We start from the raw sequence: 14,590 nt of genomic DNA on the forward strand, positions 1-14,590 counted from the left end.
AACATCTGCTCCAGATCATTGACGTCAACGTCGGCCAACATCTCCTCTAGATCATCATCGGCCTTCTTTTGAGAGATGGTTGAGGAGAGGGAGATCTTTGAGGCAACAACGGCCTGAGGTGTAGTGGAGAGTAGAGAGTCTCGAGAGCTATTCCTGGTGGAAATACTATGTAGACCTTCTCCCACACGATGAATGTGTGCTCGTTCTCTCCTATAGTGTTCGCCCCCTCCTCTACGGGGTAGTCCACCTCAACATGGCGGTACTGGTCAACTGCCTCATCAACTTCGACCGCGGCGTAGCCCTCTGGTATCGGACGCTCGTGCAAATGTTCATGGGAGCCACAGGGATAAGCCACGCGGGAAGCCACCTTGATGGTAATGTTCCTAGCACTAATGTGTAGTTCACATGGTATCCGTGTTGTGATGAGGTCCACGGGATAAGTGATGGGGTTATCTCCCGAAACTCCCGTGGACGCACAACTACTCCGACGACCATCGGGGCTGGAGCGCACAACCTCAGGAGATGTTGCTGGCCATTCCTGTTGGCTCACAATGGTGCCTCGTTCACGTATGAGGGCTTGTGCTAATGCTTGTGCTATTTTTTCTTCTATATGTTCCCTCTCCTTTTTACGCGTAGGGTGAAGTTCTCTCATTTGAATGCATCCCATACTTGCACACCATCGTTCCACAGTATTACAAGATCTTACATTAATGATTTTAGTAGACATCGATATCGTTGCCAGGTTGCCTCAGCCCTAGTATCAGCACCAGCATCATAATGTACTTCCGCTTCATACACAACCAAGGAGGAAGGTAGTAGATACATAGAGTCACAGGCCAAGTGCTATGACTACTTCTCATGTTGCTGAATGGATTCATCCCATCCGTACTCAACCCAAATGTTATATTCCTCACATCTTCTGCAAATGGCTTCTTGTATTTCCTATCGATGTTTCTCCACTGCGTAGAATCAGTGGGGTGTCTTAGCATTCCATCATCCTTATGCTCATCGGCGTGCCATCGCATCAGTTCGGCATGCCTTTTGTTTGCAAATAAACACTCCAAACGGGGGACTATAGGAAAATACCACATAAACTTCACAGGACGCCTTTTCTTCTTTCCTTCACCGTCGATATCATTACCGTTACACTTGTACCATGCTGCACCACAGACGAGACATGCTTGCATGTCTGCAAGCTCTCCGTGATACAATATGCAATTGTTTGAACATGCATGTAGTACTTCCAACCCCAATGGGCACACAATCTTCTTGGCCTGGTACGTGTTTTCTGGAAGCACATTTTCATTTGAAAGTAATTTTTTCAAGAACTGTAACAACTCTGTGAAGCTTGTATCAGACCATCTGTTACTTGCCTTCAATTGCAGTAGTGAAAGTATGGTACGCAACTTTGTGTGCTTCTTCTCGTAGCTTGGGAACAACGGTGTTTTAAAGTCCTCTAACATACACTGGAACTTTTGAAACTCTCTTTCATTGGTGAAGTTCCCCTCCCCATCACGCAACATATGCTCCAGATCATTGACGTCAACGTCGGCCAACATCTCCTCTAGATCATCATCGGCCAATGTATCTCCGGCAGGTGGCATGTCGATGTATTCATCAACCAGTATATCGATGCACATGTCTTCGTCTTCTCTTTCAATGTATTACCCTTCTTGTATGATATCAGTTTCACCGTGCTCGGTCCAACGGGTATAACCAGGCAAGTGACTAACTTAATGAACACAGAAAAGTGACTAACTTAATGAATATTCTTATATCTTTGGTTTGTTAGCAGTTCTGGATTGTTAAGCCCTTTCTTTGATTACACGACGGGAAACAGGGTTTGAACACAATGAAGTGAGAGGAAACTCGGCCAGGGATTAGGTGGGGTTTTATAGTCGGGGGGGAGGGACTGTTGCGGAGACGGAAAAAACACGCACACCGAGACATGACATCGTGGTGGCAGTTTCGATGGGTGGTTGGACAGGGGCGGAAGGCGAGGATCGTGAAGGCGGTTAATGTGAAGAGAACGGACGTCACATTAACATAGTTAGAGAAGGATGTTTTTTTCTTCAATTACTAATATAATAGAATCATAATCCTGCAACCAACAAGGCAATTAGGCAACAAGTAAAACACGCCATTCCCGTTGTAGACCTTTTCTTACCCCGGCATCCCGACATCCCACCTCGCCCCCTTTCGCTTTCGCCCTGCGATCTCACTCCTCGCTCGCCCCCAAGCGGTTTCCTCTGCCCCCTCTTCTTTTATCTTTTGTTCTCATCTCCCACTCCAAAACCCCTCACTTGTCGAGCTGCATTTTGCTTCAGCTTCTTCCTTCCCCTTGCACTCCACTGCTTCCTGCTTTCTTGAAGCAAAATCATTCTGTACTGAATTACTGCTAATTAGCTTCTACTTTTTTCGGGATCGGAGCAATGGAGAAAGGGAGGAAGCAGGGGTTCTTTTCTGCGTTCAAGGGGGAGGTGGTGCGGGGCCTCTCGCCGGCGAGGCCGCGAGGAAAGTCGCCGGCGCGAATGCTGCTTCCGCGCAGCCGCAAGACGGCGGCGGCGGAGGCACCGCCGCCGCCGCTCGAGCAGCTCGGTCAGTACGTGCCGGATCCGCTCATCGCCCACTCCGGCAGCCTTCGGCCTGGCGGCGAGGTCCTGGCGCCTCTTATGGAGGGCCCAGACCTGGGTGAAGGTGACAATGGGGCTGAAGACCCCGACCGCCGAGATGGGTTCGGACATTGGATCCGCGGCCACCTGTCCCGTGCCCCGTCCATGGCCGGCGGCGGTGACGGAAGCAGCGGGTCTTTCCGCCGCTCCGACCTCCGCCTCCTCCTCGGCGTAATGGGTGCGCCGCTTGCGCCCGTTTCAGCCTCTGCCGCCGAGCCGTTGCCTCATCTCTCCGTCAAGGGCACCCCCATTGTTCGTACACCTCGGCTTCTTGAATCTTCTCTGTTTCACTTCGTCAAGGGCAGCTTTCGAGTTCTGACGCCGGCGGCGGTGCTCGATCTATTGTTGCAGGAGTCCTCGTCGGCGCAGTACATCCTGCAGCAGTACATGGCGGCGTCCGGGGGCGCGAAGCTGCTGCGGTCGGTGCGGAACGCGTACGCGATGGGGAAAGTGCGAATGGTCGCGTCGGAGTTCGAGACGGCCACGCGAGTAGTCAAGAACCGGGGCTCCGGCGCCGCTGCCGCCGTGGAGCAGGGGGGATTCGTGCTCTGGCAGATGTCCCCGGACATGTGGTACGTCGAGCTCGCCGTCGGCGGCAGCAAGGTCCGCGCTGGATGCAACGGTCGCCTCGTCTGGCGCCACACGCCCTGGCTGGGCGCCCACGCCGCCAAGGGCCCCGTCCGCCCCCTCCGCCGCGCGCTCCAGGTCACATTCCCATCGCCACCACTGCCACTTCTTGATCTGATTCATCTCGACCCACATTGCAGTTGGTGCCAACTCGTTCTAACAAGTTGCCATTGTGTTGCAGGGACTGGACCCGCTGACGACGGCGGGGCTATTCGCGGGCGCGCGGTGCGTGGGCGAGAAGAAGGTGAGCGGCGAGGACTGCTTCATCCTGAAGCTGTCCGCGGACGCGGAGATGCTGCGGCAGCGGAGCGAGGGGCCTGCGGAGATAATCCGGCACGTGCTGTTCGGCTACTTCAGCCAGCGCACGGGCCTACTGGTGCACGTTGAGGACTCGCACCTCACCCGCATCCAGCCGCACGACGGCGGGGACGCCGTCTACTGGGAGACCACCATCAGCTCCTTCCTGGAGGACTACCGCCCCGTCGACGGCGTCATGATCGCGCACGCCGGCCGCTCCGCCGTCACATTGTTCCGGTTTGGCGAGATGGCCATGAGCCACACCAAGACGCGCATGGAGGAGGCGTGGACCATCGACGAGGCGGCGTTCAACGTGCCGGGGCTATCGACCGACTGCTTCATCCCACCCGCCGACATCCGGCGCGGCTCCGTCGGTGAGCCCTGCGAGCTTCCGCCGCGGGGGGAGCGCGTCAAGGCCGGCGCCGTGCACCCCGCGCGTGTTGCAGCGGTGGAGCGCGTGCACCCGCGGCGCAATGTGGCTGGCCACAAGATTCACTGTAGAGTGGAAGTCTGAGAACTGAAGTGGAGAGATTACATGATTGGATTCTTAAGAATTCAGATTAGTTAAGAAGCTGGCTAGGGAGAATTCAACCAATCCAATTTGTTCGTAGTACCAGAAATCAAATCTTTCTTCAAATACTAACTTCATTCTAGTGTCTCGTATTCTGCACAGATGAGTAAAGCATCTCCTCCGTCCCCTTGTTCAATTGTACTGTAACATTTGCAACAATTCTCTCGGTGGTTCAGGAACAAAAATCGACAGAATTATACCAGATCTTATACCTAATTTTGAGATGTAAGAAATGGAGATTCTTGCTCTTCTACGTCACAGTTTGTAGGTACCTAGGATTCCAAGTTGGTTGGTATGTTTTGCTTTCTATCCTTCATTTCCGTTGCTGGTAGAGAAAATCAGATGGCAAGTGGACGGCTAATGGCCAGTACACGGCTCGATCAGCTTATCTGGTTCAGTTTCAAGGGTCCTATAATACCTTCAATGCCAAAAGCAATTTGACAGGAAGAAAATTCTACGAGACCATTTATCGAAAGATTTTAATAAAATTCTGATACATACAGTCCTTTTTTATCTAACAATTGATACGTGCAATTAAGAGAATCTCATATAATTTCCTCCTAATTTAAGGTGCCCATGCAAAATACAACCAAAAGTTTTTTCATGACTGGCGCTGCAAAACAAAATTCTGACCACGGACAAACTTATGCGGAGGAATCGGCCTTGCAATCAAACTTGTACTATATGTGATCAAAAACATGAAACAACAAATCACGTGTGCTTGCAGTGCAGCTATGCCAAGGAAGTTTGGGAAATGGTTAGAGCATAGAAACAGGACGCAATCAGTGTACCGCAATCGCAAGAGCAGTTCCTCATGGACTGGTGTAGTGCCACAATGGAAAGGATTTCGGCAACACAACGATGAACGACAGAAGCAATCATCATGTACACGCTGTGGAACTTACGGAAGGAGCGGCGCATTTTTTAAGACAACTACCAGCCACCGATGGAAGTATTCAGACTGATCAAGGAGGAGATCAACCTGCATACGATGGCGTGTGGGCAGCCTGTTGTTGGGTATAATGTTTCGGATGAATACCAATTTGAGGCGTTACTATGGTTTCCTGTGGAATCACAAAGAGAGTGCTCCTGCTCATCGTTCAAAATAAATAAATAATTCAATCAAATGGAATTGTACACTTGTACTGCTTCTTTTGCTTACAAACTACCTCGGTTCTTTTTACTTCGTTTAGAAAATCGATACGGTCTCCAATAAACACGTTTAACTATTATTTTTAATAATTACCTCTCAATAAAAATTAATAAAAATTAGATAATGTTAAAGTATTTTTCATGACAAATTCATTACTATCATTTTCATATATCAGATCTTAATAATTTTATGTATATTAGTAGTCAAAGTTTCTAAAATTTAATTGTATTTATTAGAACGATATCTATTTTAAAAAATAATAATAACTACATATCTCACATCTATCTTTCCTGGTAGTTGTGAGAGTTACTTCCCATATTCCTTGTTGTGGTGGCTACTGGCTAGAGTTCATTGCTTACAAGTTAACCAAGTTTTGGCTTGTAGCCATGGCAGCCCCGAACCAAACTATCACACTCAGGGCAGTACATCTAGCATTGGATGCTGAGGTCAGTAGACAGCGGTAGATCAGGTGACCTCCCTTGCATGTGGCCACTGCCCCAGTGTACTGTTGTTTAGTTTGTCCCTGCTTGCTCATGGCATCATGACAACCTCATGGCTCATGGTGGTATGGCTGGCTGCACCGCTGCACTATTGCAGGGATGGGTGGGCCCACATGCAGAAAGAGGTGTGGGGTGAGAGACTGCCATTGGCCTCTGCTGTGTGGTGGTGGCATCTGTTTTTTTTTTTTTTTTTTAGGGACTGCCATTGGCCTTCTGCTGTGTGGTAGTGGCATCTGTTTCTGTTGTGCTGTGCAGGAGCAGGACTTTTTATGTGTTGGCCTTTATTGACCAACGACCACTGGAGAGGTGCAGTCCATGGCCGTGTTCTAGATGAAATCCTCACGTATATTCAAGCTACTGCTCATGTTTCCATTTCTGTTCAGTGGGCATGTGATGTGTGCATATACGTGAGGATGAAACGTGTATGAGGTTCTACGAATGAGGTCCTGATCTCAAGGATCCATGGGTGGTGACATTTCAGAAGCTGTTTCTGCCGAAGACAACAGAAACGACACCTTGCCTTCACATGGATGATGCAAGTGCTGAACAGGAAACATTTCTGTGACCTTGGAGCAGAGCAGCCTGCCCGACTCCGACTGGCATCTATGCCGATTTTCCTTCCTCAAGCAGACCTGAGTGCAACTGCAACACGGAATGGAGTTGTGCTAGGTTTCGCCATGCCAAGCTAACAATCCACGTGCAATAGAAAAACAAATTATAATGTTGAACACTTCAGAAATTCCTTTATTGAACACCAGGTACAAAAACTGTTAGGTTCTTATGATTATTTTTCCATCGTATAGGATTACCATAGCACTTGTGGTGAACACTATAACTGATGACAGACTGCTATATGTACGGCAACTATTATCAGACTTCAGACCAGATCTTGTCGGATGCGCCATTCTGAAATGGTTCATATTATATACGGCAACTATATATACATTTCGGTTGCCACCGTTTGGAATTAAAGAAAAACAATAGAATGTTGTGCCTCCAAAATCCTACATGAACAAAAGCACACATGGCTGGAGCGAAACTGCTTGGGATGACATAATTTCACGATAGTATCAAAATTTATAGGGAACTATTTGATTCCCGTAGGAATCGAAAAAAGTTCGTTTTCAATAGCATAGTATTCCAGCTTCACCTTCGTTTCTTCTTTACCCATCTGAAGTTCGTGTTCTCCTTTTGATACCCTCGTGCATCCCTTCAAATCATTCGCACACTTTACCTCTTTAATATCATCTGTACTTTTAATTAATTCCCTCGAAAAAGAAAAAGAAGACCATATGTGCTAGATCCTATGCACATCATTATATCCAATGAAAAAACATACGGTGTAGCTAATTGTTTAGCACACCTATCGGGTAACGAAAATGTAAATACCCATAACAATACCCAATAAATCTACAAATAGCTCACTTAGGTTGTAACCGGTGGGAATTGAACCCTACCGTTTATCGAAACAACCAAGTGGTTACACAACTTTGTTCGAACAAAATATCTTGTGAAATCTTGAGGCATAAAAATGTTTAACATGCGATAGTTTTCCACCATGTGGGACAAAACATTTGCTCATTTGAGTAACTCTTCCTGTTGAATCGAATCCAAGTTCGATCATGGCAAGTAATTTTCACGGTTTGCGACTTTCGAAGCGTCGGTACGAAGATCCGATCGATCCATTCCTGTTTATACATTTGCTCTTTTCATGCCCCTTTGTTTGCATATACTATTAACAAACAGAAGAGGTAGATCTTGATCTTCTTTGCTTTAGTTAACTATCCAAGCTGTCGGTTTGCAGAGTTCTTTTTTGTCAGCCTTGCTTTAGATTGGCATCTGGGGTATCAGCTTTCTTTAACTAATGAGTACACTTGAGATTTGTAATGTTTGTATTCTACTGACGTTCTCAAGAGAGAAACAAAACGGTTGGTGGAAGCTATGTGGCTCCTAGAGCACTGGCACTACCACTGCCAACCTAGACCTGAAGGTGTCTTGTTTTATGCACATTTGGGGGCCAGCTATAACTTATGCAGTGTTCATCATATAGATTAAGCCTCTGGCTGGATTCCCTGAAGGATTCGCAGCTAATGTCAGGCCGTTTACTGATGGACCCTGCCTTCATCAAATGCTTCTGACACAGTGATGAGGCGGGGGCCCAAACATTTAGGAAGAATGGTAGGAGTATAATGTACTAGAAATACTCCGATTCCATAAGGTTCTGGTCTCTCAGGTGCATTTTAAACGATCACGCCAAATCAACACTGAGAAACTTTTGCCATGAAAAGGAGGGAATAGTTTGTGTGATGTTCCTATAAATTATGATGAGTTTGTTAATTCTGTCGTAGCATAGCATAAGTTAGAAATGCACATATTTTAACAGAATTTACTCTATTCTTGAACACTTGAAAATCTTTTTCGATAAATAAATATTTATTATCTTTTATTGTCACGTCAAAATGATAGAATAGCTAGGGATTGCAATGGGCATATTTTACGTACGTGCCTGCGGGTAAAAACCCAAACGGGCACGAGTTTGGGTTTCAATTTTTACCCATAGGTATGTGTGTAGGATTGAAGTTGAATCCAATGGATACAGAGAGACGGGTATGAAATTGGCTAACCCGTGCCCGCTTCGCCCGTGTACCCGCTCCACAAATCTAACATGTGGGTGCACTTCCTATCAAATCTATAATCTCAACTTCCTAACCCTAGTCGCCTGCCCGTCTCCCCGACTCCCCCAGTCAGCCACTTGGCCACTCCCCCACACACCAAATCCTAGATCTAGAGTTCCAGACGATGAGGCTAAGAGATGCCCAGCCCTCCCTCTGCCCTCCCCGATCGTGCAGCCAATGGACCGCCGCACCCATCCCCGACTCTGATGTGCCGTTCACAGATCCACTGCATGTTGTCTCCGAATCCGTCGCGCCGTCCACAGACCATCGCACCTATCCCCGACTCCAACCGCACCATCCACAGCCCCACTGCACCCGTCCCCGACTCTGACCATGCCATCCACAGCTCTGCGACGCCTGTCCCCGACTCCGATCGCACTGCCCATTGCTCTGTAGGCCCGTCCCTGACTTCGACCACACCGTCCATGGATCTGCCACACCAGCCCCCAACTACTACCGCGCCGTCCCCAATTCCGACCGTTTCATCCATGCTCGCCCCTGCTGGACTCCGACCGTGCCGTCCCCGCCCGACGCTGACCTCCTATCGACCGTCCATGCGCCTAGATGTCAACCCCTACGAGTAACATCCCTGAAGTCTCGCAATCGCAGGCATCCGCCTCCGCCCCACTTGCATCTGAACCTCGTGTTGCAGCCGTTCCTCTTGTTTAATCAGGTAATGAAACATGTGGTCTCTTCTCTCCTGAAAAGTTCATATTTTTCTGAAGTTGCAATGTAGAAACATGTGGTCTCTTGTCTCCTCTACATTGGCATTTTGCAAATTTTCCTTTTGAGAATGTTTTTGTGTTTAGTCGATCAACACACATGAGCCAGGCAAATAACATCAGTTTTGGCATACATTTTGACTTCCAAATCCATATTAGTGGCCTAAAGTATTGGGCTTTCATTTTTGTATTACAGTCACATGATCGATCTAGTTACTAGCATAACTGAGATGTCTCCATAGTGAAAGGTAGCAGTTGAATAGATGTTAAATCTTAAAATGGCACATCGATAGATCAAACTTTGATTTTTCTTGGCAATTTCCTAGCTTTTTAAGCCGTCTTGAGTTTTTGTTGCTCTAGACTACTCAGAATTCTTAAGTTGGTACGAATGAGCTGCAAACTTTGCATGACCTCTCTAGAATCAAAGTTTCCAACCATTTTTCAGAGTTGGGCTATTTGTAGTGATAGATGTAAACAAATTTGCATTTCCATGTATTTTATTTTTGATCTATAGACTATAGGCTGCAGCTACTAATGTACATTATAATTTGATTGTAGATCAAGATGAAGGAAAGGTAAATACATTCAAGTCATGCCTTGAAGACATTGAAGAAGAAATGAAGAAAAAATCTTGCATCAGTTAAGTTGACTCAGATTAATAAACTATCCGCTGTTTAGTGGTGCTTTATTGATATTTGTTTGCATGGTTACTTGTTGTTGAACAATGTTCTATGTTGCAGTAAGCATGGTTGTGAAACATTATGTTGTATGTGTTAATGTGTCATGTGTGAATCATGTGATGAACTGGTAATGTGTTACTGTTATGTGTGAACTATGCTTTATTGAGATGTATGTTGTATCTGTGAGATGTTCATTATCTTTAGTTGAGTACTTGAGATGCATGTTTAAAGTACTAATATGTTCAATTTGGTATATATGTTGTTTGACTTGTTATATGTTATATGCTAGAAGTGTTGAGAACTTGAGATGTACTTGTAATCACTACAGCAGAACATGATATCAGTGGCGGGTCAAAAATCATCATTAGTGCTGGGTTTAGAACCGCCACTGATTACTCGGCACTGATAATCAACCGGTACTGAAAACCATATCAGTGCCGGTTGGAGCCACTAGCCGGTATTTATATGGTTTTCCCGATTCAAACTTTTTGGGGTCGAAAAAAAGCAAGAAATTTTATTTTGTAACTAGAGGTACCCGACCAGTCATGCTGCTCTCTCGATCGCACAAGTCACGTGATTTTTACTCGCATACGGTAACCAGGACTCGAACTCACGACCTCACAACAGACCCTCGCGTGTGACCGCTCTAACCATCTCAGCTATCATTCGTTCTCCATTATAATAACAAAATCAATCCTTTTGACATCTTCTAACTGAATGTTTGAATGGCTATATAAACATCTAAATGACCTCAAATAAAAAATTGATCAACTCTAAAGTTGTAGATCTCGTCGAGAGCTATAATTTTCATATAAAGTTAGTCTCCATCCGACTTTGTATGAAAATATTATGAATTTTTTAAGATGAGTTATCATCGAACATAGCTGAAGCTTTGTTGAGATTATTTGGTATTTAAATGACCACAAATAAAAAGTTATCAACTATAAGTTGTAGATCTCATTGAGATCTACAATTTTTATACGAAGTTTTTCCTTATCCGACTTGGTGTGAAAAATGTATGATTTTTTTTAGATAAACTGTGACAGTAACAATCATCAGTGTCGGTTCATGGTTAGAATCGACTGATACTTACTATCAGTATCGGTTTGTGGATAGAATCAGTATTGATGTATCAGTGTATATCAGTGCCGGTTCGTGGTTAGAATCGACACTGATACTGATTTATCAGTGCCAGTTCCAGCCACGCACTGGCAATGATAAATGATTTCAGAGCCGGTTCTTAGCGGCTCACTCATTATTCGCGCGTGGAAGCTTAAGAATCGGCACTGATACATCTTCAGTTTCGATTCCAGTACAATTGGCATTAATATGCCACTACTTTGACTCGTTCTATAGTAGTGAATGTGTTAATATTATATGCTTAATCTTACCATGCAGTCATGCTTGTTTACTATATTTGCGGGTATACGAGCATCTCCGTGGGTGGTGGGTACGGGTTAGTTTTTATCCGTGACGGGTAATAGATGTGCGCACGAGTTTAAAAATTAGCTCGCGGGTATGAGTTTATATAGCTTCTACCTACATGTATGGTACTCGTTGCCATCCCCAACAACAAAAGAGAGTGCTCAGTTGAGTTAGTTTAGATGAAAATTTAGAGTTAGTTTGGTACCCATTTCTTTAGGATGATTTTTCTTTTTTGTTTTTACTTTATTTCACGGCGAACATTTGGAAATAGCTTTTTTGTGTGAAAGCCGGACTGTATTACTGCATGACATTCAGATTTACCCCAACGAAACATGGGGGATTGAGAACCGAACGTGGCGGTTCACCTTATGTGAACAAGCATGTCTTGATTTTGTTTTGATCTCTTGGAGGGTGGCAACTTACGCACATCTCGTCGGTTCCTCGGGTTCTTGACCACCTGTTGGCAGCAGTCAACACAAATTCGTGGCCAATGAGGCAATGAACATCGTGCGTCACATTGAGGGCTTCACTGCAAGCATGAGCCTCCAACACAGATGGTTCGGTAATACTGTACCTTGGAAGACCACAGCCGATGCAGCAATGAATTTTCCAATGAATTTTCCTTCCAGGCTTCTGCAAACCACGCCGACAGAGCCAACTAAAATGCCGACAGCAGCTGTGACCCAAACGAGAGACTGTGCCAACTGGTCTGAACCGCTGAGCCTTGTTGGGCCAATTAAGCTAGACCCTGATGCTTTTCGGCTCCAAAATCTCTAGCGCGAATGCGCTGATTTGCTATGGCCTAAGGGGGCGTCAGGAAGCTTCGGATTATTTTTCACCTGAATATGAATTCCACCTGTAATTTTCGTGCACAAAGAATCCCCTTGAGAAGACAGGTAGTTTTTCTTCCCTGAAAACTGCCGTTTTGGTAAGGAAAAAAAAAAGAGCTGTGCAAATATATTAAGCAGAAAGCAACGCGTCTGAAAAATGCATTGCCCATTGCATCGCAGTAAGCATGAACATTGCATCAAGCATTAAAATTTCAGAGCAAAGCTACAAAGTAGAGCTCAAAACTGAACAAGTTTCATACCAAAGCTCAATCAGAGCAAAAATTTCAGGCAAAGCATCAAAATTCAGGCGAGAGCATCAGATTGGACATTAAGAGTAAAGTAATTTCAGATAAGAGAAATTGGAGCACAAAAAGGAAAAATCATATCAGATCATCAAAGTGGAGTGAAGTAAAATCATATCAGAGGAAATTTAGCCTTGAGAGGCATCAGTAGGCGATGATTAAGCCGAAGGTATCACGGTGTTTTTCTTTTAGAGGATGGCTTTTCGCTATCTTACATATACTTTAAAGATCTGGAAACATTTGCCTCCGAGGTTGGCAAGTGTCTCGCTCATACTTGATCAGAAAGAAACCAATCCAGCCTTTTGCCCCTCAAATTTCCTGCTGCTATGCCTTTCGTCTGATTCTAATTAAGTAAAAGTGATTCGAAGGCAGATGCATTACCATCTGAATATTCTTTTTCTCGTCTGAAAAGATATCTAAATCTACTTTAGGAGTGAATAGAAGACCTTCGCACTTTTTTTTCGTTAGACCTTCACACTTTTTTTTTTGCGTTAGACCTTCACACTTGACGTTGGCCCTTTGATCAAACTTCTTCAGTTAGGCAGTCGCCCAATCACATTGTGTCAACAAAGAGTCAAGAGTATGAGTGATATGTACTCCCCCGCCAGAGGCACCCGTTCTTATCCCCTGCTACAGTAGTCTTAGGCGACTCCAGGGGTGATTATGAATTCGGCTTCGATCTCGCTGAACTCTTTTCCTCTGGCTGCCTCTCTGGCGCCGGAGGTGTGGGGATTTCGATGGATCAATGCCGGATGTAGCTTATAGGGTAGGTACAAGGTGGTTTCGGTGTAGATATGGGAGGTTACGTAGTTTTTCCGATGGCGGCGTCGGCGACAACACCATGCGGGCTTTTGCTTCCGCGAGTTTTCTCTGGTGATGTTGCCTTCTCCGACGATGTCCCCAGGGAGAACTATTGAAGGTGTTTGCGTTTGTGGTTGTCTATGTGTGATATGTACTCCATGTGCGAGGTTAGCGGTACTTGTTTTGTATGTGAATGGATGGATGCTCTTTTTCTTCCCCTTTGGGAGTTTGGATTCTGGGTCGTTGGCTTGGGTGTCAGCGGCCATGGAGGTTGATGTTGGGCTTCCAACTTCGCTTGTTGTGAGGTTGGAGATGCCGTTTTTAATTTCCTATACCGTATTCGGCGTGGCAATAGCCAATGTACTTTTAGAGGGTCAGATGCGTCTTGGTTTGGTCCTGAGGCATTGGTTATTGTAGCTTTTCCATAGCTGGGGTTGCTCAACGATTTCGGTACGAGGATTATTATCTGGCTCCGTTCTTCTGCGTTTGTTCTGTTCATCCGCGGTGACAAGACATACAATGGAAGTCACGGGAAGAAGATGATGGCAGATGGACCTGGGTTTTCTTGCATATTTTTTGTGTTCTCTAGGGTTCTTTCTATAACATGGGGATGTACTGTACTCAAATTCTAATACAATCCCTTTCCCCTTTGCAAAAAAGAAAAAGAGTCAAGAGTGGTACTAAAATTTCTTGTCGTCTTCAAGATGTTCCAACATCCTTCCAGAACAATTTGGTTGGTTTGTGCCACGAGAATCGCGACACTCGAGTGGAAACAGAGAGAATATGGTGTAGAACTCGATAGAACAGTAGATAGACTGGGGAAGAATGTTAGGATTCCAGGGGATAAGTGTTTACACATTTGTCATCGATCCCGAGTCCCAGGTTTCTACAGCATCGAGCGTTGCTTACCCGACTTGGGTCAAGCTTCACATACAAGCCCAACTAGTCCTATTACAAGTCCATTCAGACTACAGGCCTGCGAGCCCGTTTTCCTTTGCCTAGGTCCACGTCGCCTTCACATGGGACGGCCTCATCAACTGCAGCCTCAGCAGAGGGTGTGGCTTATCTCACGCAAAGGCAGAGGGTGTGACAGTTTGCTTGTTTTCCAATCTTCCATGTTGAACCTTACAGAGGGGGCATACTTTTCTCTCCCTATTTTATGTTGTTTTGGGCTGTAGGCCCTAAAGATTTGAAAATGCCCAGTATTCTCTTATCATATAGCATGTGCTTCCCACCCATTTGTTCACAAATATAATAAGACAATCGCTTGAGTGTTTCATAGTTCTGGTTGTTATGCTGTCAACTCTCAAGTGGAGTTCTATATATTATGCTTTC

At 45.6% G+C, this 14,590-nt stretch overlaps 1 protein-coding gene across 1 annotated transcript; it reads left to right on the forward strand.

Moving 5' to 3' along the window:
• Positions 1 to 2,129: 2,129 nt before the first annotated feature.
• Positions 2,130 to 4,383, forward strand: LOC133912737 (uncharacterized). The gene is made up of 3 exons (XM_062355626.1): positions 2,130 to 2,924; positions 3,024 to 3,377; positions 3,481 to 4,383. The coding sequence occupies exons 1-3, from the start codon at positions 2,433 to 2,435 to the stop codon at positions 4,108 to 4,110; spliced, it is 1,476 nt and encodes a 491-aa protein (XP_062211610.1). The 5' UTR covers positions 2,130 to 2,432; the 3' UTR covers positions 4,111 to 4,383.
• Positions 4,384 to 14,590: the final 10,207 nt, after the last annotated feature.

The sequence above is a fragment of the Phragmites australis genome, chromosome 3 (genome assembly GCF_958298935.1).
Source record: "Phragmites australis chromosome 3, lpPhrAust1.1, whole genome shotgun sequence".
Taxonomy (NCBI): domain Eukaryota; kingdom Viridiplantae; phylum Streptophyta; class Magnoliopsida; order Poales; family Poaceae; genus Phragmites; species Phragmites australis.